The sequence below is a fragment of the Betta splendens genome, chromosome 9 (genome assembly GCF_900634795.4).
Source record: "Betta splendens chromosome 9, fBetSpl5.4, whole genome shotgun sequence".
NCBI classification, from domain to species: domain Eukaryota; kingdom Metazoa; phylum Chordata; class Actinopteri; order Anabantiformes; family Osphronemidae; genus Betta; species Betta splendens.
This window is the reverse complement of record NC_040889.2, coordinates 20,598,934-20,621,406: the sequence shown is the minus strand read 5'-3', so window position 1 is coordinate 20,621,406 and position 22,473 is coordinate 20,598,934. Positions and strand designations below refer to the sequence as shown.

At 46.9% G+C, this 22,473-nt stretch overlaps 2 protein-coding genes across 5 annotated transcripts; one reads left to right on the top strand and one right to left on the bottom strand.

Annotated features, from left to right (window-relative positions):
* Positions 1 to 97: 97 nt before the first annotated feature.
* On the bottom strand, positions 98 to 4,617 carry tent2 (terminal nucleotidyltransferase 2). 2 transcript variants are annotated; one of them, XM_029160892.3, is made up of 15 exons: positions 4,360 to 4,617; positions 4,105 to 4,250; positions 3,714 to 3,821; positions 3,368 to 3,608; positions 3,148 to 3,262; positions 2,986 to 3,074; positions 2,811 to 2,868; positions 2,525 to 2,591; positions 2,366 to 2,442; positions 2,070 to 2,218; positions 1,956 to 1,967; positions 1,668 to 1,804; positions 1,098 to 1,189; positions 943 to 1,022; positions 98 to 842 (listed from the first exon to the last, which is right to left on the bottom strand). In XM_029160892.3, the coding sequence occupies exons 2-15, from the start codon at positions 4,212 to 4,214 to the stop codon at positions 756 to 758; spliced, it is 1,422 nt and encodes a 473-aa protein (XP_029016725.1). In that variant the 5' UTR covers positions 4,215 to 4,250; positions 4,360 to 4,617; the 3' UTR covers positions 98 to 755. The 2 variants fall into 2 exon arrangements, with proteins under 2 accessions (XP_029016725.1, XP_029016724.1); XM_029160891.3 differs by having other exon boundaries at positions 1,956 to 1,999; positions 2,090 to 2,218; positions 4,360 to 4,615.
* Positions 4,618 to 6,050: 1,433 nt separating this feature from the next.
* On the top strand, positions 6,051 to 22,242 carry homer1b (homer scaffold protein 1b). Of its 3 annotated transcripts, XM_029160896.3 has the most exons (10): positions 6,051 to 6,067; positions 6,157 to 6,556; positions 11,047 to 11,203; positions 11,874 to 12,005; positions 13,162 to 13,254; positions 14,665 to 14,813; positions 19,240 to 19,396; positions 19,483 to 19,593; positions 19,699 to 19,779; positions 19,864 to 22,242. In XM_029160896.3, the coding sequence occupies exons 2-10, from the start codon at positions 6,552 to 6,554 to the stop codon at positions 20,053 to 20,055; spliced, it is 1,077 nt and encodes a 358-aa protein (XP_029016729.1). In that variant the 5' UTR covers positions 6,051 to 6,067; positions 6,157 to 6,551; the 3' UTR covers positions 20,056 to 22,242. The 3 variants fall into 3 exon arrangements, with proteins under 3 accessions (XP_029016729.1, XP_029016730.1, XP_029016727.1); XM_029160894.3 differs by lacking the exons at positions 6,051 to 6,067; positions 6,157 to 6,556 and having other exon boundaries at positions 10,326 to 11,203; XM_029160897.3 differs by lacking the exons at positions 6,051 to 6,067; positions 19,240 to 19,396; positions 19,483 to 19,593; positions 19,699 to 19,779; positions 19,864 to 22,242 and adding an exon at positions 15,071 to 18,218 and having other exon boundaries at positions 6,114 to 6,556.
* The last annotated feature ends 231 nt before the right edge of the window (positions 22,243 to 22,473 follow it).

Below are 22,473 nucleotides of genomic sequence, written 5' to 3'. Positions count from 1 at the left end.
TACAAGGAATGCCCTTCAATAATTATACAAAGGCTTTCAATAGCCTCACTTTCTCAAATTAACTTTCAGGATATGTGAGAATAAATGACAGCTTCAGGACAAGCCAATTTGCAATTTAATGTTATTATGGCATTATGTATTTATGGCACTTTAATGAGTACAGACAACAAATCAGAGACAGAGCTCAAAATAACATGAAAACGGTCCTATATCTTTGTATATTTATTCTTTTAAATAAACATTTGAAAGTCAGAAATGTAGATCCTGTACAAAAAGAGGAAAGTCATACTTACAGTGTATATTGTTCTAATAACTGGAGAACTCAAGAACTGAAGTAGAATGTGAACTGACACCAATTTAAATATCACAATTAACAAGCTAAGTCACATAATGGTAGAAATGTGACTAAACCTAGGGCTTCTTTAATGACCTATGAAAGTACAAAAAAGCTTTAATGTCACTAGTTAGCACAATATACTGTACTGTATATACACCGTACATAATATATGTGGCTGAACCTAAAACACATCTTCAAATATGAAGATCAGTGAGGCTGCAGAGTCAACTGTAAAAGGAGGAGGAAAAACATGGCTGAAGCTGTATTTTTCAGCAGGTACAGTCCCAGTATAAACAATGTGATCAATGCAGGCAGGCTGAGCTTTCAGAGTCCGTGAGGTGCAGACAAAGTAGGAACCTCTCACACGGTTATCCTGAGGTAGAAGACTCTGGGCAACTTGTTTAATTAGAGGTATCCCTCATCTGGTGGATGACTCGCTATGAATCATGGCTCTGACTGGAAGGATGACATTCAGGTCCTTCGTCTCATGCAGCAGCTGACATGACTGAACAGACACAAGAGAGGACGAATGCAGGAGAATTAGGAACAACTCGCAGCAATGGATGAATAAAGACAACAGCACAGACAGCAGGACTAGCACAAACCTCAGCAAACTGAGCTCTAATGGCATCAAACTTTATCTTTTCATGGACAGCCCTGGCAACGTTATTTCTTTCGAATGGCTCTGAAACACAAAGAGTCTCCATCACTCACTGGATATTCAGCATTGTGTGCTGGCAGTGGCCACAGAAATGTTTACCTTCCACACATATGTACTTGTTTCTCCACTCTCTGGAAATGGTCTGGGGCAAAGCTCTGGCTTCTCGAACTGAAATCACGTGCCTATCCCACCTTTGAGACACAGAAAAGATATGATCAGTTATTTGACTAAGCACACGTATACTGGTATGGTACTGCAGGCCTGAGCTAACTTACAACATGATGAGTAGTGCATCAGTATCAACACAAACTTGAAACAAGTCTAATCTTGAAACAGAATCTAAGGCCTCACTGCAAATTGTAACTAAGTAATACAAAACAAATCTGTGCATGACTGGGAGGCAGTTTTACTTTGACCTTGCAAGTGTGGAGTTGTAATACATACTGCAAACACAAGAATCACGGTATGTCATATTAGTGCTGCGTAGGGCCAAGTCCCACCTGCTCCTGCCCCTCTCCCAGATACATGATACCAGAAAAGAGGATGCAGGATAGCAGGAGATGAGCCAATAAAAATGAAGGAGGAGAAAATTTATAAAAACGAGCAGGAAACAAGAAAGTCAGTAGAGGAACCTGAAACACTAAATTCACCAACGTCCATGGCTGATACCTGAAGTCTCGGGTATAATATCTGAGAAAGCCACAAAACAGATCTCCCAGAGACAAGTGGTTTCTTGAGTTGTACGGTGGCACATGTTTGGCTCTCTCTGGAACTACATCGATGTCCATGAGAGGATTAAAACACTCCTTACAACAACAAAACAAAAAAGACACAAATGAGACAACATCTGCAAAGCATTTTACCTCATATTTACTGAGAGCTTGAATGTTTACAAACTATTGGATTCCTTGGCATGACTACACTGATGAGAGACAGAGAAGCAACAAAGACACTTACTGGATAGTCCCTCTGTAATGAGGGGACAACAGGTTCATTAAGAGCTGGAAGGAAAACAGCACATTACACACATGATTCGCCAGAAGTCACATGCACAAACAGCAATGTGAATACTTGTGTGTGGCTGGACTGACTCTGAAGGTAGTGCAGGACCATCAGCACCAAAGTGTAGCTGCTCAAGGTCCCTTTGCTGGCATCGTTGATATGATGGTACCGTGCCCACTTCTTGATGACAAGGATCATGGGTCTTATCCTGGGGTCAGCTAACAACAGGGAAGAAAAGCCAGTAGGTCAAAACAGGAAACATATCTGCTCACTTTCTGAAATGGAATATATATAAACATGAAAATATTAATAAATATAATGCTGTCTGATTCAAATTGTGATACACATGAAAAACATTCACCCACCATAGGCGTAACTCCTCAGAAGGAATGTGTTTCTTATGCCCACTGTGTTGTTGACATTCAGATCAAACTGTAAATCACTAAGAGAGGCAAGAAACATATTAACAAAGCAATTTGATGATGTGAGATTTGAACTATTTGGAGGAGTGATTTGCTCCTTACCTGCCTTTCTCTCTGAACCTGAGGATTGGCACTTTGGCTCTGATCAGCTGAGTCCTCTCCACATATGCTAGGAATTGCAACAAAAGTCAGTTTTCATATACAGAATCCTGAAACTCTATTATCACTTAGTAAATACAGTAGCTCCATCTAGTGGATGATATAAACATGGAAAAATGTCTTAGTTTTCAGTACTGCAAAAAGAAAGTTAGAAAAAGAGTTAACTACCGAAATGCTGCTGCCTTCATAGATATAGTATTATTCAAATTCTCTTTTCTCTAATACTTACAAAGTGATCTGAACAATCTTTGGAGGGTATGCAGTACTTGAAGCGGATCGTGTCTTTTCTAAAACAGAAAAAGAGCACAAAAAGGCACAAAGTTGTTTAAGGGGAAGTAGGTATTTGCGACCATACATTTTTGTTTTTCTTAACGACATTCATTGTAGGAGGTCAAAAAACGTACATTTTCCTTGAGGACCAGACAGAGATCAGCGTCACTGCTCCGGCAGCCCAATCCATTCATCGAGGAGCCAGTTAAGTAAAGCCGTGCCACTGCGAGAAATGCACTCGTTAAGAGATGCAACAGAAGGTCGATGCACACAGCCTTTTTATATTTTCTACGCACCTGCATAGACACGCTGTATGTCTTGCTGAAGCTGCGTTCGGAACATCTCCTTCTTTTCCAAATCAGGAGGCTGCTGCTGACACGCCTCAAACAACTCTACCATCTGATCACTCAGCTGAAGAATACAAGTAAAAGCATCTCACTCTGAACAACCCCTAGCACCATAGAACAACTGTCTTAAATTGAGTGTTTTTCTGTGGTGAAAGTCATCTGATGTTACCTTGTCTTTACCGTAGACCTGGAAACTGTGGCTGCTATTTGATGGAGAGGGAAAATTGTGGTGTGAAGTGGGATAAGAGGGATTAAATCCAGACAGGATCGACCTTGAAGACCCAGCTACCACTTGATTAGGAAGATGAGAGAGAGGATGGTGAGACATAGGGGAGCCTATCTGTTGGGGGGAATGGGAGCCAATGCGTTGGCGCTTAATAGTGTAGGGCCTGGATTCATCATGGTGCCTCCTGGAAGAAACATCACGTGACAAGACATTTCCAAATTAAAAGCTGAATTTGGCAAATGTGAGTTTACTGATCAATCAATATTGTATTAACACAAGAATGACATACTTGCGTCCATTGGTCATAGGTGGTGTGTGAGACGGATGATTTGGAGGGGGGGATGGTGGCAGCTTCCATTCATAAGGAGGTAACCTCCTTGGCCTAGGGACATAACGTCTACCAAAACACAAGCACTTTGATCATAGTCATATATCCTGAATTTGGAAACCGGAGTTCCCCACCGGCTCTTTGTACTAAAGTGCAGGACAGGTCATTTTTACCTTGTCTGATAGATTCAAGTTTCACCAAAAACAGTTATATGTTATAAAACTACATATGTATCATATCACTGTGTTCACTTCTGGACAAACTGGTTCCAAAAGTTACAGTAAGTTATAAACGATACGTTAACAGCCGAACACGTTTTTAGCCATTTGTACGTTAAAAATGTTTTACTGACCTAACGATGCTTTCCTCGTTGTAATCGTAATAGCGGGGTACGCCTGGGAGTGGGTACGGGCCGCCAGTAGATGTTGGCCGATCCCTCGGTGCAGTACTGCGAGGGTACATGCTGCGTTTCTCCAAAGGGCTCCAGCATCAAACCAGCTAAACCGATATAAAGGTTTGGCTTCAGTCAACAAAGTCGCCAATAAACAAAACAAATATAGATCAGCCAGTGACAATGAGTAACGTTACCCAGGAAACCGAAACTTACCAGGTATAAGGCTAAGTATGTAGCAAGTTAGCAAACGTTGACGTAGCCTAATTCATGCGTCGTTATTGTTGTTTATCAAAAAACAGTAACTTTCCCTGTAGTTATAAAGTATGAGAAAGCGTGTCGCTCGACGTTAAAGCCGTACGCTCAAACATTAACACATTACTACATAAGAGTCAGCACATTCGATATCACATGTAAACAAAAGTGAAGGTGCTAATATCTGGCGTACACGCTTCCGTTTTGTTGTGATGACGTCACAAGCCGTGATAGATTTAAAGGGGACGCGTCCCCGTCAAACGGCCAAGCGACTGTTTAGTTAATGTTACTGGGAAATCAGAATCAGCTTTAATGGCCAAGTTTGCACAGGACAACCAAGGAATTGTATGTATGTATCTGACTGCGTCTTTGTTCCCTCGCAGAAAAAAACTCATTATGTACAATTTTAAATATTTCTTTTAAAAACAAATAATAAACAGTAAAAAACTGTGACCTGCTATGTGACATTCAAACGTGGTTTGAAAGTGGGTATTGCACATCAATAACCATGATATGAAATCAATGAATATCCAGTATAATGAGGGTTGAGGTAGCTGTTTCCCTTTGTATGTGCTCGATTTTAAAGGTTTGAGCTGGACTGTGAGCTACCGTATATCCAGATTAGTTTCATTTGAATTTGGAAAGATAAGCCAGTAAAGTCATCATGACTGCTGTCACATGTAGTGTCCATTATCCATTGTCTGTTGAGAAGCTTCAGGATTTATCTCTAGATGTCATCTCCCCGTCAGCCTGTCCCGCCTGGGACTGAATTATGAAAATCCACACATTTAGACTGATCTTTTAATGGTCATAAACATAACATGTCTAGATTTTAATCTCTTTTAGGTTGGATTTGTTACCATAAAAAAGCCAACAAACTGTATAGAGTTATTTACCACTGTAGGAACACTGGAACACAGAATGTTTGTGGAGCCTGTAACACAGTATGCATAATCGTTTTTTATGTGACATTTAAACTGATTCAAAGACTTGAAAGTAAGCATAGGATAACAATGACACATATTTTTAATCAAAATAAAAATGGTTATTGTTCTATTACTTTAAATAAATATAAAAAAAGTTTCAAGCTATCAAAGACTTATACATTATGACCATAGCCTGTTTTTGAGTATTTCGTGGAAAAATTAATACACTGTATTGTATTTTCCTTACGGTCCTGGTAGATAGACCACTTCCCAATAATCATAAATCAGCAAAGCTTTTAAATGGCATCGGTCCCTTGAGCACCGAGTGACGTCACTGCGGAGGCCGGTGTCGTGACGTAGGCAGTTCAATACCGACAGTGATCTGAGTAGGAGGAAAGCGGATGCATCGGCCAGATGTGGAGCAGTCTGGGGGGGGGTGCCTAAGCATTCTTGGCTAGAATTACATCAATGAAGCACATATATAGTATAGTATAAAAGTGGAGTGTATTAAAATCTATATGCAAAGGACTGCACACAACAGAATTGATCAGGCGAGCGGGATCATGCCACGCGAATATAAATTAACCTGGGAAATGTAGAAAATTCTGTTGCAGACGCACAAGCGATTAATTTAGGTTTAGTCCAAGCGCTCCATCAGAAATCGGCTTTATTAGAGAAATGCACAATCTGTGAAATAGCTGTAGCCCGGGCGAGAGTGGGGGTGTAGCCTGTGAGCCTATATGGTAATGAGAGAGAGAGAGAGAGAGAGAGAGAGAGAGAGAGAGAGATGCTGTGCGTTATCAACTGGCTAAATGAGGGTTGTCTTTCCCAGTTCAGGCAGCAAGGCTTCTCCACCCTTCCAGCGAGGATCTGTAATTTACACGACAACAACAAGGAGCCTGACGAACATCTGCGCTGACGCCTGCGCTGGATCCTCCTGCCGCGGCTGCCGCAGCTCCGTCGCCGAACGCCACCAGCGGCGAAGACGATCCGACCGCCTCAATCCGTGCCATGTGTAGGAAGACACGTATGTCTGAGTTGTCGCGGTGACAGCGCGGGGGGGATGGAGCAGGTGTCATCGAATTCCTTCAGACGCACCGCCGGTGATTCAGGGGAGGCTGCCGTGTAGAGAGACCTTCATACGCAGCAGTCCGCGCGGGAGCCTCGTTTTTATTGCAAGCGCAAAGGATCCGCGATCAGGTGTCGCCTTTCGTTCCGACCACAACAATGGGGTAAGTGTGATGACCGTCCCTCAGTCAGACGTATCAGCCGCGGCTGCCTCTCGGGGAGGAACTTCCCTGCCACGGAAACCACGGCGAAATGTAACCCACGGGCATATGCGTAAAGCGCATCCATCCGCCCGGCGCGGCCGTGGCGGTGGATGCACAGTGGATTTAGGGCTGAGGGGGGTTGAGCGGAGATCTTCTGATGGCCTGAATTGACTGCACGCTAAAACAACACAGGAGCCATGTCTTTTCCTCCTGCACGCGCGCTTGTTGGTAACGCAGAAATCCACGGTAGCGCCCGTATTTTGCCTCGCAGATGCCGGCGCAGAAGTTGCCCTTATCATCAAACTTTCAGCATGAAAATGAAGGGTAATCTGTAGCATAGTGGGGCTGCGGGAGGCTCCTATGGGGACGTTTGGGTGTGCTCGCCAAGATGCGAAAAACCAACTTTTTGCCGAAACCACGACACAGTGTGCCACAATGGGGTTTTGTAGCCCTTTAAATCCCAGTGACGTTAAAGGCGTGTAGTGTAGTGCATTCCTAAAGCAGAAACAACCACGGAGCCTCGCGCTCCGATGTTCTGCACATCCTGTTCCCTGTCCTGATGATAGAGGAAAGGTTCGGGAGCAGCAACGCCACGGAGCCAGATGAACGTCAAAAGCCCCCGTGCTGCATGAGACCCCGGTGACGCCGGCTCCCTCCCTCGGTGGCAGCCAAGCGTCAGCCTCCATCCCCACCGCCAGGCGCCCATCGGGGAGAGATCCGTCTAGTGCGCGCTGCTCATTTGCATGTTTCCCGACCCGGAGCTCGGCGCTCCGTTTCCCCCACCAGGCCCGTGCCCGCCGTTCATTAACAGCTGTCTCCCGCAGTTCATTGTGATTAATTGCACAGCAGGAGGTTAACAATATGGCACAGGCATGGTGCGGTTCTAAGGCATCGGCCCGAGCTCTTGCATTAACTATTTACAATACACTGGAGGCCCCCAGGACGCCTACTCTGCTCTCCTACTGTGTGGGCAGCACATCATTCAGCGGTCTCCCACTCAGCCTCAGCTCTCCAGTGGGCTCTGCCATACTGGTGACTAAGTTACTGTTATGCAACTGACTCAGTGACTCAATTGATCCATAATGGACTAAATTTCAAACTGTGATGCGAAGCCCCTGCGCTCGAAACACTGTGTGTGTGTGTGTGTGTGTGTGTGTGTGTGTGTGTGTGTGTGTGTGTGTGTGTGTGTGTGTGTGTGTGTGTGTGTTGAAGGCTGAAAATGTGTAACGCAGATAAAAGTGAGCACAGGAAGATCTTATGTCTGGCGGCTATGACACACAGATAGATACGGTCATATTTCACTTCCGGCTTCGTGGCTCAATATCAAGCCTCCTGCAGCGCTAATGGTAACAGCAAAGGGGGAAGCATTAGCAGGGAATGAGAACTGGAGATGTCTATCGACGCTCTAACTTCCTTGGACAAACGCTGTCAAACTCAGTTTCTCTCCGTCTGTCTTTGTCCTTGCGTGTGTGTGTGTGTGTGTGTGTGTGTGTGTGTGTGTGTGTGTGTGTGTGTACATACAGTGTCATCCAGGTCATCCAGGTTGTTCCCAGTAGATGCAGCAAGTGGGAGATCTCACTTTTAATGACATTTTACTACCTTAAATAAGATCTTCTCCTCTTCAAGCTTTCTTCCGTTGAGCTAATGTTAAACTTTGGAAACCCGATGGATGCGAGCGTGAGGACGTGAGGAGGGCCGGAGGCGGGGGCGGCCGGGGAAAGTGAGGACTCCTGAGATGCAGCATTTCATTAGGCTGTTGTTTCACTGTCAGTGTTTGCAGAAAGAGGGACGGCTCCGTACTTAAAGGGGAAATAAAACGCAGCCTTGCCTCCGTGACTTAAAATGATTACAGTCAAAGGTCTGCCAAGCACCAGAAGCACAATAGGCAACGCATGATGCCAGCGCACTGAAATAAACGCACACACGAGCCTTTGTTTCATTTCATATTACGCTTTTTATTCGAAAATGGTCCACGGGCATCACAATAAACTGTTTGAATGGGAGCTATTGTAAAATCGATTTGAACGAAAGTAGTTTCAATTAAATCACGACAGACAGAGGTTTTATTTCTGACAACAGATTTTAGTGTCGAAAGTGAAAATATGTGAGTTTCTTTGAGACCCTTACATTTACAACACACCTCAAATGCTGCTATTCTATGAAATGAGCTTTTCATACCTCAGCTTCACATCATAGCGCCTCAGTCTGTACTGTATGTTGCTGTCTTGAACACGATAACACACCATAAGTGTCTCAGACTCACAACGTCCTCACGCTGGTCCTTTGACCTCAACACGCTCTTTCCCCCTGAAAATTCCCTCGTCGCGCGGCTGAAAGTTTCCGTGCAGCTGTTCACACCGGAGCTTCCCACTCGCTGCGTCTTCTCCTGGAAGGACGTGCCCTCTCCTACATCCATCACCTCCTCCGTCCCTCCTCTCTTCTTCTCTTCGTCTTCTCCCTCTGTTTTAACATTCGCCTTCCATCACCTGCCCTTGTGTCACGCTGTACACCCTGCATGCTAAGCAGCACCTCCTCCTCCTCCTCCTCCTCCTCCTCCTCCTCCTCTTCCTCTTCCCTTCTCACTCATACTGCCCCCTCGCTCACACTCTCTTACTTTCCCTCTTCATTTTTTCTCACCTTGCCTCGCAGCTTTTATTTGCCACATTCATTTCTTTGTTTGTAAATGTGTCAGGCAGTGATGGAAGATAGACAGCATCTCAAAGCCCTGTCCTTATTATTATGTTTTATTGGTATTTGAGTGTATCTGCCATTTCATAAAGGCTATTGATTACCTGATCATGTGTGATGCAGCTTACATATTTTCTATATTAAAGATTTGTATCGCAAAACAATATTTATTTATTTATTTATGAAAAACGCTGCATTCAAGTTAAATCATATTCCATAATTCATTGCTCTGCCTTTTAAAAGTTCACTTGTAGGAGTTAGGTGCTGCTTTTTTTGACAACTGGTGGGAGTCGTTTTGGAACAAATTCTTTGGCACAGGCGCTCATGTAAAAAAAAAAAAAAAAATCAAAGCCTCGGGAACACTGCTGTGTTTGGTACACATACAATCAAGCAACAAGAGGCGCGCATTTCTTCTTGCCACGGCTCCGTCACATTATGCAACGGCAAAGCGACGCCAGTTACCAAGCAGCTCTCGCGCGGCTCACACAAACAGGCCGTGCCTGTGTGATGTGTGCCGGCAGAGAGTTGAAATGACTCACAGCCCCGCCACTTACACTGCTGTTGATGATTATGATAACACACACAAGGAACTCCACGAGCAGCTTTGTGGAGCGGCATTAATCATCCCAGATTCACTCCCCACATTCCCCTTCACTGTCTCTCTGTCCAACTTCCCTCTCTCTGTCTCTTCCCATCTCCTTGTTTTCTTTTCTTTCCCAGTCTTGGCCAATCAGCGTGTGTATATGTGTGTGTGTGTGTGTGTGTGTGTGTGTGTGAGGGGGGGGGGTTCGCTGCTGCTAAATTTTAATATTCATTTATATAGCAAGCCTTTGATGTCCCCCCATCACCCCCTCAGTGCAGTGTAAGCAGTTCTCTATCTCCCGCTCTGCCAGCGCTGCCAGCCCAGAATATCTCCCTCTGCACCCTGCACTTTGAGTGTGTGTGTGTGTCGTGTGTGTGTGTGTGTGTGTGTGTGTGTGTGTGTGCGCGTACTGACTGTAGATATTACCCAAGAAGCTCTAACAATGCTGGAATATACAGGGGCATCGCTTGAGCAAACTCAGGAGTGACAGCGGCGCGTGAGTGATGGACCAAAAAGCAAAGGTGGCGCTAACAAAGTGTCACGCGGAGGCCGATGAGGAATCAAGGCTTTTATCAGACACTGAACGCACACCCACATTTCTTCATGCCTGTGTCGTAGTTTGCATGTTTCTGCTCTGTGTGTTCATAAGGCTGCAGCTCCGTGGGCTGTAACTGTGGTATTGGTACCACGGCCCACTGTCTATATTTAGCCCTAAACCCTCTCCTTCCCCCCCGTGGTCTCCTGCGTGACCCTCGCTCTGTGCTGCAGGCGTTCCGATATCAGAGCAGGGGGAGCGACGCTGCTTCACACACACAGAAAGACAGACAGACAGACAGCGTTTATTTTGGGGCGCTGCTGCTATTTAGTGTTTAGAGTAGGGATAATGCATGAGGGGAGTTGTGGACGTAACGCGTGTGCCGGAGCTTTGCTGTATGTAGCTTGGCTCACTTAGCTCGTCATCCATCTTGTACCAGACAGCGGGTACCGTATATGTAGAAATCTTCTGATAGCTCCCGTTCGGCGGTGCAACCATGGAGGATGGGGAGCTGGTAATTCGGTTGCCGGGGCGACCACCCGACTCCCCCGCGGGCGGCGGCTTCGGCGCCGGCGGTGGTGCGCTTGGCGAGACGCTGGTGTTGCGGCACAAAGAGGTTCACCACTTCTTCTTCGTCCCCTTCAGGGAGCAGCCCATCTACAGCACGCGGGCCCACGTCTTCCAGATCGACCCCAACACCAAGAAGAACTGGCTGCCCACCAGCAAGCACGCCGTCACCGTCTCCTACTTCTACGACAGCACGCGCAACGTCTACCGCATCATCAGCCTGGACGGGACCAAGGTGAGCCGTGCTTCATGCCTGGACCCGCCGCGCTGTTTCTGCCAAGCGGCTTGGTTTCATTGAGACATTCCAGATGTTTTAGCGAGCCCGTCGACACATTAAGCAGCCGCTCAGACGACTTTAGTGGCGCCGTGATGTAGTGAGTGTAGATGGTGTTAATGGGCTCCACACGCCGCCCTGACGCGCAAACAAAAACATTTTAAAAGAGCCCAGTGATGCAGCGGCTCACGTTTCATCACGTTGCAACTACTGTATTTGTGAGCGCACGTCAGAGCTCCTACACATTTTCCAGGCTACACATCTCAAATATCAACATGCTGTTGTTAAATACTTTCTCTGGGCGTGCAGCGATTGAGGTCAGACCTGGGGCGACTACCTGCTGGGGGGGGGGGTCTTTATAGGGACGTATCGGCCCCTCACATGCACGCTCCCACAGAGGATACAGTACCACTCATTGTAATGACCTGTGAGTGTATCGTGGTCTGTTTATCTCAGTAGTTAAGCTTTTATTGGCTTTCATCATTTCTTTCTGTGGCTGCCACCCCCTTACGCCTGCTGCTCCGTCGTCCATATGCACCGTCCCGTATGTGTTTTCGCTGCATCCTGAAGTACTATTACTAAGTCTGCCACTAGTGTAATACGTAAGACGTGGGCTGCTTCTGTCTTGCAGGCAATAATCAACAGCACCATCAGTCCCAACATGACGTTCACCAAGACCTCACAGAAGTTCGGCCAGTGGGCGGACAGTCGAGCGAACACGGTCTACGGCCTGGGCTTCTCCACGGAGCATCACCTGGCCAAGGTACCAGCCCCAAACCCATGCACAGGTCACCCATGTCACAGCCAGTGGCTTCTTCGCTATTCTGTTCTGTTCATGCACTGATTTCACATATACACAGACTTGTGGACACAAATATTGTGTATTTGTGTTTTTGGGTTCCAATTTTTTCAAGAACACACACACAGCTGGTCCTGAGACGTTCACACTTTTCTGGTTTTAAATATTTATGTACATTTGTATATTTGTGTGGCTCATGTGAAGTACTTTATCTTTTACTAATTTATCCTGGTGATCATAGAGTTTCCAGGAAGTGTATCGTTTTAACATCTAGTGTCCACTTGCACAATTTTTCAGTTTAAAGTTGGAATAATCCGATTCACTTCTCAGATAACTTCTTTGCCAACGCTCCTGAAGCACTTATACTGAGAACGACTACATTTAGATCGCTGTACTAAAGCGATCATATACCACGGAAATGAAATGATATTGCGTTACGCGATTGATGTCCGACACAGGACTGTCTCCAGCAGAGCTGTCAATTAGATTCTCTCACCTCTCATCTGTGCAGTACTCCACATGCTGAATTACTGTGTAGAACTGTGGCCGTAGTGTTGGTGTGGAACCACACCCTAAAAGGAAAGCAGGCATCTGTGCTGGTGTGTATGTGAGTGCTTATATTTGCTCGAAGGCTCTCAGCCGGGCTCACCTTACCACTTCAGGCTCAGCGGATGCGTCTTCGCTCTGGACAAAAATAGAAGAAGGTCACGTTCAGCCACTGATGATCAGACACGTCTGATTCAAGGGAAAAACTCTACCTCTGGAACACAATTACGCAGTGTGCTTTGCATTGCGTGTATGTGTGTGTTTGTGATACAAAGGTTACAAACAGTGACCTAGTTAGCTCATGTTTCTGTTGAGGCATTATGGGAAAGAGCCTCCAATTCTAAGTTCCACCATGAGTGGCAACAGCCTCCCATTCCTCTGGCTTATCACACCCTGATCTGTGTGTGTGTGTGTGTGTGTGTGTGTGTGTGTGTGTGTGTGTGTGTGTGTGTGTGTGTGTGTGTGTGTGTGTGTGTGTGTGTGTGTGTGTGTGTGTGATTGTCACATTTATGCAGTGACAAAGTGGAGCTGCATGAATTTTAGTCCGTTGCTGAAGCCTGTCCTTTGTTTCCAGTTTGCAGAGAAGTTTGCCGAGTACAAAGAAGCAGCACGTCTCGCAAAAGAGAAGAGTCAAGAAAAGATGGAAATGGCCACGTCTCCTTCTCAGGTACGTCTCTTGCGTCTCATACATGTTGCGTGTGAGCCACTGGCAAATAAAGAAGGATTTAGAATTTGATATATACAAAATTACAAGATAATAACAGGATAATCTATGTCGTATAATAAGTCTTAAGTGAAAAAATATGCATAAAGGACTATAAAATGCAAATACTGAGCCTTGAGATGCAAGACAACAGTGTGTGTGGACTCCATAACCTGGAGAGCATAATGAGACTGTATGTTGTGTATTTGCTTGCATGAGATACTGTATCTAATAATAGAGTGTTTTAGGGCATGTGTAACTGCATCTGAGAGAAAATTAGCTTTTTTCACAGCAAACTCCCCTGAGAAATTAGTTCTTTAATCTAAAGGCTGTTAACGGGCTTCATGTTCTCGTCTGTTCATTATGGAGACTAAGGTAGTGGCCCCCTGCTGAACCACGGCCTATTACTCGTACTATTAATGCTGCAGCCAACATGGATGGAGATGCTACAGTAGCTGGCGCGTCCCACGGGACGATGCCTTTTAATGAAGCCAAGTGGACAGCTTCTCTCTCATCGGGGGTCGCAGGCTGCATGTTAACTGACCGCGCCGCGCTAGCGATGGTGTGACTGTGTAACTGTGAAGGCTGCAGAACGCCTCACCCCGCTCTAACCTTCACATCTTCATCTCCAGAAAGCTCCGCTAAACGCTCCCTAAAGCCAGGACCCACGGCGTTGCATCATGAGCCGATGCAGATAGTAATGACCGTGGCGTGTGAAGTGTAATGCCAGCGCGGCTCCGCTTATCTGCGGCTGCCTGCTTGTCTATTAGAGACATGCAGTCAGCGCCATTGTGCCACTGTATTGTGAGTCCTAATAGCTTTGTTTTATGTATGTTCGGCAGCCAAATTATTTGTCCCTTGTATAATTATGTGGTTGTATGGGATATAAAGATAAGCATTAATCTGTAATTCGCCAATTCCCCGGTGCTGCAGTGAGATGCTTAATAGCCTATAGGCGCACGGATCTGTTCATTAATAAGCAGTAAAGTTGAGCTGTACAGCAAAAAGAGCTTTATTAGTGTGAGAGACGTAAGATCCTCTAAGAACCACACACACCTCCATCATTTCTCTCTCTGTGGCATACACACAAACATGCTCATGACCCAGCCCACAACCTGCCTGCACTTCTCACGTGTAATTATTTTAGATAGAAGAGTATTCTCACATATAAGCTCTAATATTCAAGTCCTGCTACATGTTATTGATTGACGGGTAATCAGTCAATCAGAGAGTTGTAACTTGCCGTCATTCAGCCTCCTATTTATGGAAATCTGGTTAATCTAAATACATCTTTGCTTTTGCTAATGTTAATAACCTGCTGGTCTGATGACAGTGATACTTCATTTATCGATATTATTGTTGTTTCGAGCACAGGAGTCTCCTGGAGGTGAGCTCTCGTCACCTTTGACCCCCGTGACTCCGCCGATGGAAAACATCAACGGCACAGATGAAATGTGCGACACCACCCCCAACTCGGACGCGCGTCCCGAGCCGGCGCAGAACGCGCTGGCCTTCGCACACAGGTACATGCACATGCCGCGCTGTGACCTGCTCACTGTCCTGAGCTGCCCTGCTCACAGTTAACTGTCTGCGCTCACTGTCACAGGCTTCTCCCATCAATAGCAAACATATGCACACTATGAATACACTAATACTAAAATGAATTAATTGTAGATTTTTTTACCTTTCGCCTGCATTTACTCATCTGCAGCATGTTGCACGCCGGCATAGTTGTGACTTCCTCTGTTCACCGCTGCTTTCTCGTGTCTTTCCTCTTTAGGGAGCAGTTTAAGCCTTGTCGGGTCTGCTCTTTCTAATAGGGACGTCACAAGTCCCCACTACGGCGACATTAGAACCACTCGAAACAAAAACTGTTCGGGCACAAACATTCCGAAGGCTCGTCTTTACAAAAGCTGTTCACGATCTGCTAACGAATAAGTTAAAACTCCAGCGAGGAGGAAAAAAGTCAGTGCAATAAAATGACCGGACATTTACACGTCACTTCCCACGGACCAGCAAAAGATGTAAGCTTAAGTGTTTCTCAGGAATGAGGAACTTTTTTAATTAGTTTGTTTTGTTCAACCTGAGCATGTTTGGTAAGGAAACATTTCCTACTTCAGTGCAATAATATCTTTTCAGATGCAAATTTTGGATTTGACTTGGATCTGTCTCCTCTATGCATGCACCACTACTGCTGTACATGTTCCTGCTGTGTTTCTGTGCTTTTAACAACCGAAGGGGATTTTTCATATGACTTGTGATTGTTAGTACTGGTATATTGAGTAATGTAGTGTATTGTGTAAGATAACGAGGTTCAGGTGTCCTGTATATATGCTAATGTGTATAATGGCTTGCTGAAAAGGTGTGGCTGTGAGGTCTGTCACAAAAAAGGTGTCGATGAAGCATTTATATAAGACTTATATAACATGCAGTGGCTAGTGGGAGGCAGAGAAAGAGCAAGACAGACAGACACACTGAGGAAGCGTGTGTGTGTGTGTGTGTGTGTGTGTGTGTGTGTGTGTGTGTGTGTGTGTGTGTGTGTGTGTGTGTGTGTGTGTGTGTGTGTGTGTGCGTGTTTGTATGTGTGTGTGTGTGTCAGACTGGGAGGAGAGATAATGGCAGAAAGAGAGGTGCATTGTATAAAGTCCATAATGACTCACTGGTACCTGAACATCCACCGAATGCATGCACACTAGAATAAAACAAGTGAACAGGAGGACGCGGACAATGGTCAATTGAATAAGTGAAGTGTTTTTTTCTCTAGAAAGCAAATGTTCTGTCCCATCCACTGCCGCTTGTAGCCAACTGTACACACAGGTGTTTTCATTTATAAAATCTCTGTAACTTCACTCATTTACATTATTTCTGTGGCTGCGATTCTTCTTAATTAAAGATATCAATCAATTTCGTATCATCATTCTTTTTTTTTTTGGTTACCCAACCATTTGAGAGATCCTTAGGAGCACTCGTAGATGTTGGATGGTCGGTGGAGGTGCAAATGCTTAGAAATCCCTGCCGCTGCATGGTGAATTGAGCTAGGTCCACAGAAATGTGCAGTGAGAGCAGGATGTAGCGAGGACACCCACCGCCTGCTGCAGCCCTGCTGCTGATGTGTCTATTAATGCTGCGTGCGTGGGCGGCGGGGTCGCCTCTCGGCACTCGCCGCGGCGAGCGTGGACCTAACGAGCTCACGCCGGTCTCACATTCTCTCTGAGGCATAGGCAGAGAGGCCGGATGCGAGGCTTATCCACGTACCTTCTTTTTCTAACCTCTTTATGATTTATTTGTCTTCGACTCATCAGCTCACGCCCTTCGCCCTTTGTGAAATAGCGCCACGCTCACGAGCAACAAGCAAATAAAGTGTGTTCTGACAATTAGTTTAACAGTGTGCAAGTGTGTTGCTTTAAAGCCGAAAGAAAGGAAGAAATGTTTTCATAGTGGTATTTTTTGTGTCTCGTGCACATTTTTATCAAGACGCCTGAAGACACAGGCGTTTGCTGCGTTTGTCGTCTCTCTGATGGGCTTAACGTGTCTGTCTGTATCCGGCTGGGACTTATCTCCGTAGCATGAACGCCACGCCGCTGCTTGGCAGGGCTGTGTGGGCAGGTGTGTGTGGGTGCAGAGAGCAAAGCAACAAAAGGATGAGACACAGCTGGATGCAGGCTGGGAGGATGGAGGCGTGCTTGGCAGGTCTGCGCCGGGCTTGTGTTGAATGGTCTGCTTTGAGCGGGTGCTGGTGTGAATGGTCTTGTAGTGTTGGTGGACGTGGGCGCCCATCGAGGGCTCGTGTGGACAGATGCAGCGCCCGCGTCGTACATCGGGGTGCCGTGAGCGCATTCTCTCCTCCGCTGCTGCCATGGCAACTGCTCTGCCTCCCTGCTTCTTGAGAGGAGCTGTGAGGGGGAACGTCAGGAAATGCCGGACGGCTGCTGAAAAGCCTTGTGTGTCGCACACAAGTTCACGCTTTGTGTTTGTCAACTTTATTCACCCTGGACTTGAATTGTCCTTGACATTTTGAAAATGCAGTGAAGCACGAAACATGTCGCTGATGTTTTATTTGAGTCATGGTGTGTTACAAGTGGTATCCAAGCAAACAAAGAACTAAAACCAGACACCTCTAAAAACCACGTCCTGCTATAACACGTTCTGTTGCTGTAATGTTGTTTACATGCTAAAACACATGAAAGCAAACTCTTATTTACACAATACAGTTTTTCAGAATAAAACTTGTAATTTAGAGACATGTTAATTAAGCAATACAAAAAAGCTGGACGGCTGCTTTAAATAAATCCAGCAAGTTAGCAACATTGTGTAGCTTCTCTCACCATCTTCATCACCGTCAATGAGCAGCCAACTTACCGTCCATGTGTCTCCCACAGCTTGGGCTCTGCTCCGCTCCCCTCCGCCAGCTTTGTGCTCGGGCTGAACTCTCGCGCTCGCCTCCGTCCTCTGATCCTCCGTCCGTCCGCCGCTCGCTCTCCGCCGGCGCTCCTCGTCCGTGCGCTTTTACCTCTTGACGTCTCTCCCGCTCCCCGAGCTGCCGTGTGGGGTTTGTGCGTGCGCCGCCTCGGTGACAGCCCCGCTCCATGTGTGTACGTGTGCGGTGGTGTGTCGGTTGGCATGTGTATGTGTAGGATGAAGCGTCTCTCTCTCTCTCTCTCTTCTCCCCCTCTCTCTCCTATGCGTCATGCACGCAGACACACTTGCACTCACGGAGGGGGTGGCTGTTGTGTAAGAACTGAAGGCGCCGTGGGAAACCTAAGGGAATTAGATCTGGGCTGTTTCACTTTCATACGTGAGCGTGGGTGTTAATGCATAGTGGAGTAGTGCTGCAGTGTGCGAGCGTGTGTGTGTGTGTGTGTGTGTGTGTGTGTGTGTGTGTGTGTGTGTGTGTGTGTGTGTGTGTGTGTGTGTGTGTGTGTGTGTGTCAGTGAGGGGGTGGAACAACAACATTGTAATGGGTCATACGCGGACCCTCGTCGCTCCTTGAACGAGCTAAGCTTCCTTTTGTGTTTGTGTATGAGTTTCCACCGCTGTGAGGAATTACTGTGAAGTATGTGGGAGTAGCAGCTCCTTTTCAAAGCTGCTTGACTCAGCGTTGCTACTTGACAACGTTTAGGTCTCATACGTGCTCCCACCCAAGTCAGACATTATGTGAGACACCGAGTGGGCATTATGTAAAGCTTAGATGAACGTCTGCAGCACTCAGATCTAACAAAGGGAAGCAGCTTCCCTACAGAAAGATGAGTTCATGCAGCGTCTATTATTATTCTTATTCTTATTATAAAACTTCACCGTTCATAATAAAGTGAGTGTTGTCTCCCACACGTGCCTTTCCATCAGGAAATTCAAAGGCATTTAGTCCATTCAACCATCTCTTTATCTGTCATCTCATCCTATTGCCTGTGAGTAGCTGAACCAGATTATGTTCCAGCCAGTCTGAGGATATAATCTCAGATTAAAACTCAGACAGTGGCTTTCGCAGCCACTGACCGGGAAGAGCCAGACTGCAGGCAGCGGACCATGTGCAGTGCTGGGGATGGATGGATGGATGGATGGATGGATGGATGGATGGATGGATGGATGGATGGATGGATGGATGGATGGATGGGTGGGTGGATGGATGGATGGATGGATGGATGGATGGATGGATGGATGGATGGATGGATTGGATGGATGGATGGATGGATGGATGGATGGATGGATGGATGGATGGATGGATGGATGGATGGATGGATGGATGGATTGGATGGATGGATGGGTGGATGGATGGATGGATTGGATGGATGGATGGATGGATGGATGGATGGATGGATGGATGGATGGATGGATGGATGGATGGACAGACGGATGGATGGATGGGAAGTGTGAATTCTTACAAACAACAATGGCTGCGATATTCTGCCGTTCTTCTGTGATAAAGTGACTGTGTGTTGCTGTGTTCCGCAGCCCCGCCATGACAAAACACTGGGAGGCTGAGCTGGAGGCACTAAAGGGCAACAATGCCAAACTAACGGCAGCTCTGCTGGAGTCCACGGCCAACGTCAAGCAGTGGAAGCAGCAGCTGGCGGCCTACCAGGAAGAGGCAGAGAGGCTACACAAGCGGGTAAGAGAGCCCAATCGAACGGGAGGGAGGGTGTGATGCGAGGTGTCGCCTGACGCTCAGTCCTGGTGTCCACCCTGTCCCGTCAGGTGACAGAGCTCGAGTGCCAGAGCAACCAAACCCCGGTGATCAAATCCCAGAAAACGGAACTCAACCAAACCATAGAGGAACTGGAGGCCACGCTGAGGGATAAAGAGGAGGTGTGTGGGTGGCGGTGGTGGTGGTTGGGGGGGGGGGGGGGGGGGGGGGGTTCAAATGGAATAGTCCCATTTACACCTGGTGTTAACCTATTCTATTTACTCCAGGAAATGGAAAAGTTGAAGGAAGAGTTGGAAAACATGAATGACCTGATGGAGCAGAAAGACACTCTCACTCAGAAGCTGGAGGTGAGGGCGGGTGCCGCTCGGTGCCGCTGGACCGTCGGCAACGAGGCTGCTGAGTTTCCAACTGCACTGTCTCCCTCTCTGCAGGAGACGGAGCTGCGCAGCCGGGTGCTGGAGGAGCAGCTGGCGGGCGCCGAGCAGCGGCTGGAGGAGAACCAGGAGGAGCAGGAGAACTTCAGGAAGAGCCTGCGGACGCTGCTGGAGCTGCTGGACGGCAAGATCTTTGAGCTGACGGAGCTCAGAGACACCCTGGCCCGGCTCATAGAGGAGGCCAGCTAGAGGACGCGCCGCCCGGCCCCCCGCGGACAGAGCCGCGCGGCGACTCCCGCCCCGACCCGCCCCAGCCCGCTCACTCCGACCCCCGCGCGTCCACACACCGCACTGCCCCGATTCACGGTTTGCTCAGAAAGGGCAGCTACTCCTCTGTTTCTACCTTGCAAGCGTTGAGCTCCAACCAACCGCAGGCTCTCCTGTTCAGGACAGGGCAGGGACTACCTCATCTTGCCTTGTGATCGGCTGGTGTGTGTGTGTGTGTGTGGGGGGGGGTAACCTTGGCTGAATTGATCAGAGATGCCTGGCTGCCACTCTGCTCCTGCTCCCCCCCCCCCCCCACACACACACACACACACTCGCCACTAAGGGTTCACTTGAGAACTGTGCCTCAGTGCCATCTGCTGTACGACTGGGAGAGCTGCAGCTTGCAGCGTCACGTCGCCCTCCTGCCCCCCCCCCCCCCCCCCCCCCCTCCTTCCCCTCTAAACAGCCCCCATCCCCCAAGGAGAATGTTGAAAGTCATGTGGAAACAATTGCTGTTAAGACTCAGAGAACTGCGCCGAAGCTGCCAAATCCTCCCGAAACATTGTCCTCCAACTAGCAGATGCTTTGATCCAAAGTGACTTACTGTACAGAACAGAGAAACAGATGTTTGAGCTCGGGCTGCCAGCAGAGTGTCACTGGGAGCGGGGAATTAGAGGAGGCTCCTAACAAACCGGTCAGCCATACCTATGAGCCTGGAGCCACGCTGTTGTTGTGGCTCCGCAGCCGGGACACACGAGGCTGCTGGGAAACGGAGTGTAGGTTCTTTCTTAAGCAAAAATAAAAAAAAAGACTGCTCAGCATTCGTTTATCCGCAACCACTTTTAAAAATCCTCCACGTTAGACGAGTATTGGATCTTCCAGCAGCGTAGTCCGCGCCACACACAAATTCTAAACGGCACGTGGCCGGATCAGATTGGACACGAGAATTCCAAGATCCAGATTGCTTCCACCAACGCAGACAACCGACCTGTCTTCCTGCCAAACTCAGTGTGTTTTGTGTTTCAGAACAAGGCCTGACCTTTGACATCACGTGTGCCTTCAAAGCACACGTCAGTGGACATGTTTGTTGCGTGCGTGCATGCGTGTGCGTCCGTTTTCGTGCTGTGAGCGAAAGATCGCGTTCAAGGCCTACACACACGTACACAAACACACTGAGCAATACCAGACAGGCTCTGTGCAACACCTCTAACTATATCAGGTACTCCACTCAGAGGACTCGTAGGACAAATGCAAATCGGCCGATCCCCCCGTACGACAGAACGCTACCGCTGTCGACCGCGAACCTGTGTGGCAGCCGTGTCTGGTCGAGCAGCGTGTCATGAAGGGCTTACAGAGCGTCATCCATGTTCGTAACTCTCCACCCTCAGTGAAACTCACCACAGATGTTCGCTTCTCACAGGTAAATACAGAACTGTACTCAGTACTCGACTTCTTTTTTTACACAGGATATAATAGTGACCATATAAATATAAAAGTGTATGAGGCTAATTTCTACTCTTGGTGACAATGTAAATGAATGGACGGGTAACTTGATGCAGTAACACCCTGCAGTGACTTATTGTTGTGTATTAACCCACGGACGAGTCTGTGAACACGCAATGTTACACGGTGCGAACCAAAATACCAACTTTCAAAGCAGCTGCACTGTTATAAATATAAAACTGCATCTAAACCTTCCTTGAAATCCTGCTGCATTTATAAGAAGCTATATTCTGACTCCACATGATGCTCAACTTACCGTTCACCTTCACGACCCTGTTTTGCACCTGCACACTGTAGTAACTTCATTATGCAGAGGACATTTTCAGATCCCAGCACAACATGATCCTCTAGTTATAACACTGTAGGTAGATACACTGGTTAATACACTGGAATAAGACGCGCGTGGAGGGAAATGTTACTTTTTTTTTCTGGTTTAACTCAAATGACGGCGGTGGATTACCTTAATATTAATGCTATTGTTAATGAATGCCTTTGTACAGTAGTGAATTATAAGCTTTTAATTCTGTTTTGTAACTTATGGTATTTAAATGTAGGTATTATTATTATTATTATTACTGTATTTAGAGGTATGAGAAGACTGGCAATATTTTTGACTATTTAAAGTAATTTTGAACTCATGATATTAAAGAGGTACCTCAGGCTAAAGATGTTTGTAGAGTGTTTGCAGGTGAAGGGATTTATGAAATGCTGGTAAAAACGATCAGGAGTCAAACCTGTTGGTGCTCCAGCCTAATGAATTCAAAGACAGCTCTACTAGGCTGAGAACACACCTCTGTGAACTAAGAAATGCTATGTTTTATATTCAAATACAGTGATGGCAGAATTCAGTGTGTGCAAAAAAAAAAACCATTTGTTCCGCTCCTTATTTCTTCTTCT